Source organism: Halyomorpha halys, unplaced genomic scaffold (genome assembly GCF_000696795.3).
Source record: "Halyomorpha halys isolate HHAL.00 unplaced genomic scaffold, Hhal_1.1 Scaffold948.1, whole genome shotgun sequence".
Lineage (NCBI taxonomy): Eukaryota > Metazoa > Arthropoda > Insecta > Hemiptera > Pentatomidae > Halyomorpha > Halyomorpha halys.
Genome location: NW_027115140.1, coordinates 222,843 through 227,089, shown reverse-complemented (window position 1 = coordinate 227,089; position 4,247 = coordinate 222,843). Strand labels below are relative to the sequence as shown.

The following is a 4,247-nucleotide window of genomic DNA, read 5'->3' as shown; positions in this document are numbered from 1 at the left end:
TGTTTAGTTTTCAAGATATCTTAATTCCAATGTCCAAATATCTTTTCTACTTTTCGCCTTTCTATCTCGGTATAGCGTAAAGATACAATTTTGAATTATAGTTTATTGTAAATAGGATAAAATGCTGAACATTTTCCTCACTTACTGTATCCAGCTACAATTTTAAGTTTTTTAATAATATTTTAATCTAATTGCAAAACACATTGAGCGTTGCTCCCACCACTTCCGTTTTATCTTGAGCGTTCCCTCGCGTCACGAAATCAATTTACTTCTGTAGATTTTTTTTTTCTTGAGTTGTAGAACGTCGGTAAAGGAGTAATAAAAGGAAATATAACAAATGATTACTGTATTAATTCAATAAAAAATATTTATTTAATAGTGATAAATACCTCCTGGTTTACTTATGATCAATATTATTAGACATTGGAATTAAATTTGTGTGAAAAGTGGTAATACAGATTGATTTTAAATACCAGATTAAAATATTAATAGATATATCTTCGCTAACATAGCTATAAATTACAATTTAAGTAATCATGTTTAATTTTAGTAACCAATAAGAATATTGGCTCAATTTTAAGAGTATAAAAAATGTACATAGTAAATTGAACTATTCCTCCAAATATAAACTATTTAATATTTAAATCAATTAAAAAATAATACAAATGGCTGTGATAACTTAAAATTAACATTCAAATTTTTTATATTTGCATAACTCTATGTACGGTCTAATATAATCTTTATCTAGCAAGTGTAAAACAATTTCAGTGAGCTTACGTTCAGCTTTTTCCCCTCCAATTGATAATACCTTTGCAAGTTTTTCTTCTATTGTTGAAACTTCTGTATCATTACCAAAATATGGTATGTCTTCCATCATTGTAGGGAGGAAAAATGCGGCGATGGTATATCCGTAGATTACTCTTTCAGCAAAATGTTTTAAAAAGTCTTCATAAGACGGTATATTAATGTGGACAGGCACACAATGCCTTAAAGTATCCCAGTAAAGCTTTAAAATGTCATCCCAGTATTTTTCTCTCAGTTCCGCATCTGTGTTGAGGTATAAAAAGAAAAAAATATCAATGGCAACACTCCCATAGGTGGAAAACTGAAAATCAAAGAATATACAATCCATCGGCTTGTCATTTTCATCAAATTTGTAAAGTATGTTGTTATTGCAATAGTCCCCGTGGCATATCACTCCAAAAGGTTCTTCAGGAAATGCAATCAAGTCCCTCGTTTTAAAAGGATTTTTCAATAAGCTCAAACAGTTTGTTAAGAGATCTACACTCACATTGTCCTTCAATAATGGTTTTATCCCTCTTTGGATGCAAGCAGCGTTTATGATATTGAATTCATGTGCAATCTCTGGAGGGAAAACGACATCTTTAAATTTTTTCGTCATTCGAAGAAAACTTTCCTTATCTTCATGTTTAAGAATAAAAGAGAATGAATGAAATTCTGCAATTTTTTTTATGGCAACGGAAATGTGATCTATATCAAGGAAAACCCTTTGCTTTGGCATTAAAAAATTTTTATATTTCAAATTTTCTAAAATTAATATATCCTCCTCAGATTCATCTCCAATATTGGAAACTGCATGGAACATCTGAGGATAAAAATTTCTCGCTCCAAGAAATGGTATTACTTCTTTGTACATAACTACCTCATTGTGAAACTGTGCATCTAAGTTGCGGTTCTTTCTTACTTGAGGGTTGCCATACCGCACTTTGACAACAAGTGGTAGTTCTTTCTTCCCATTCTCATTCACTATCATTTTAACGAAGGTGAGATCAGCTGAGCAGCTTGCGCCCAGTTCCGTTTCATCTTTCTCGAGGCCAAGGTAAGAGACATTACCGAAAACTCCATCTGCTACTAGAGTAGTCAGGATTTGTTCAAGAGCCGAAATTAACATGACAGTTAGTTGACGCTGCTGTGGTCGAACTGAGGCCCTATCTCTCCCCTCCATGCTCAATTAGGCGTCTCAGGCCGGCCGGCACTTGTGGCGCTACTTTTTGCTAATGATATAATCCACCAAAATATCGAATGAGATTTTATTTTCCACAACTTTTATCACTTTATTTCTATTAATTTTCATTCTGTATGGATATTTTTTTAAATATAAAAATTGCATTATTGTGAACTTATCAAAATAATTCACAAAAATGAAAAAATTAGAATACCAATCAAATGTTAAAATTTTCATATTCGCACTCAGACAAACTAAAATAGTTGTAATAAGAAAAATAAATAAACCAGAATATCAATAAGGGCAGAAATCAATTAATAAATATTGCCCTTGTCTTTAAAATAACGCTATAATTTTTAAAATATGTGTTTATTTGGCTTTTGTTAACAGCATTTAAACATCTAGAAAAATATTTTTTTTTTTTTACTTAAATTAGGTATTACAGGAACTAAGTTACAGAATTGAGGGTGGGATGTAAAGTGAAACTAATTTGTAAACGAACCAAAAGAAAATAAATAATAAACACTTTATTTATTTCTAAATAAATAAATAAAGGAACAGCTGTTATACCAATAACAATGAAATGAGTAATATGTAAAGAGCAACTGAAACAGACATCAAAATCAAAATACATACAAATATGTGTATAAATTGATTCCGATTTTTTTTTTTTAATTATTAATATTCTAATAAAATCCCAATATTTAAAATTAAATATTTCTTTAAAGTGAGTAGATAACTCAAGTCTAGAAAACAAACATTTTACAATAAGCAACATAAAATTAATTTCAACATATTTCTCATTACATTTTTTATTCTACAAACATTTCTTGATTTTGATGCTAATAATATATTAAAAATTATTTAACGAATTTTTATCTTACATCTCATGACCATCTCAATAATAAGCGATTCAGTAAATAACTTACGTGGCCTTCTGTGATTCGTCAGCATGTCCACGCAATGTGCCGAAAACGGCTAATTCAGAGAGGAACTTAAAATATTGTTTGTCATTTTCAAGGGCCGAATTTTTATAAAATTTGCTTATTTGGACTATTTCAATTTAAAAAAAAACATAAATAATAAATTAAAATGCAAAAAAAAAAAAAGAAAGAAATGAAATTCAGAATAAAACTTAACGTTTATTTTCATTTAATTGGTTACATAATAAACGCTGCTTTCAACAAATTCACTTCTAGCAATGTGCATGGATTTTTTCATTTCCCGAAATGCTACTTCTCTTTCGTGGCCCGTTTTAAATTTATTAATAAATTAAAACATTGTCTCTAAAATAACAATACAGTTTTAAAAATATGTTTTCATTTATCTTGTATTAACAGATTTTTTTTTTACTTCAGTTAGGTATTACAGGAAAGTAAGTGATTAAATTGATGATGGGACGTAAAGTAAAACTAATCTGTAAACAAACTAAAAGGAAATAAATAATAAACACTTTATTTATTTCTAAATAAATAAAGGAAAAGCTGTTGTATCAATAACAATACAATGAGTAATATATAAAGAGCAACAGAAACATTGACATCAACATCAAAGTACATACAAATATATGTATTCAATAAATTAATTCCAATATTCGTTTAAAAAATCCAAAAAAATGTACTCAAAAGGATTATTATTCTTCCAATAAAAAATCCAAATATTTAAAATTAAAATATCTCTTTAAAGTAGGTACATTGTACGAACATTTTATGATTTTAATGCTAATATTTTATTAAAAATGGCTGACGAATTATCATCTTATACCATAAGTTATATCTCTGTAAAGAAACGAGCAATAAGCGATCGAGGTTAATAACTGACGTGGCCTTCTGTCATTCGCCAGGATTTCCACCCAGAGTAATCCATCAAAATGCCGCCGCATAACAAGAATATATATATATTTTTTTCAAATATAGCATTAGTAATATTGTAAACTATTGGAATTATTTTATATATTTTTGTAAATAGTAAAAGTAAAAGATCCACAGTTTAGTCTCATTGATAGAATAGTTTTCTATCAAATTATGTTAATCATAGCAATAAATTTTGTTAATTCATAACTCAATTACTTTGGTTCATACAATAATATGGGCGTACCAAGAAAAGGCAGCTCCCTACGAAAAGTCCGACGAAACTGAAATTAAACATTTATACCAGGTATATAAATAATGAAACATTTTATGTCATCTTATGTTAAAAGATATAAACATTACTTTTCGTAGGTAGCCAACGAACATTAGTAGTATTGCTCAATATTGGAGTTGTGTTTAATATTTTCCTA

The 4,247-nt window shown here is 28.6% G+C and overlaps 1 protein-coding gene across 1 annotated transcript; it reads right to left on the bottom strand.

Moving 5' to 3' along the window:
• Window positions 1-389: 389 nt before the first annotated feature.
• LOC106687338 (uncharacterized) lies at window positions 390-1,925 on the bottom strand. The gene has a single exon (XM_014431160.3). The coding sequence runs from the start codon at window positions 1,910-1,912 to the stop codon at window positions 686-688; it is 1,227 nt and encodes a 408-aa protein (XP_014286646.3). The 5' UTR covers window positions 1,913-1,925; the 3' UTR covers window positions 390-685.
• Between the last annotated feature and the right edge of the window lie 2,322 nt (window positions 1,926-4,247).

Coding starts and splice junctions, on each gene's coding strand:
- LOC106687338 (XM_014431160.3), bottom strand. CDS start 1,912: ATGTTAATTTCGGCTCTTGAACAAATCCTGACTACTCTAGTAGCAGAT.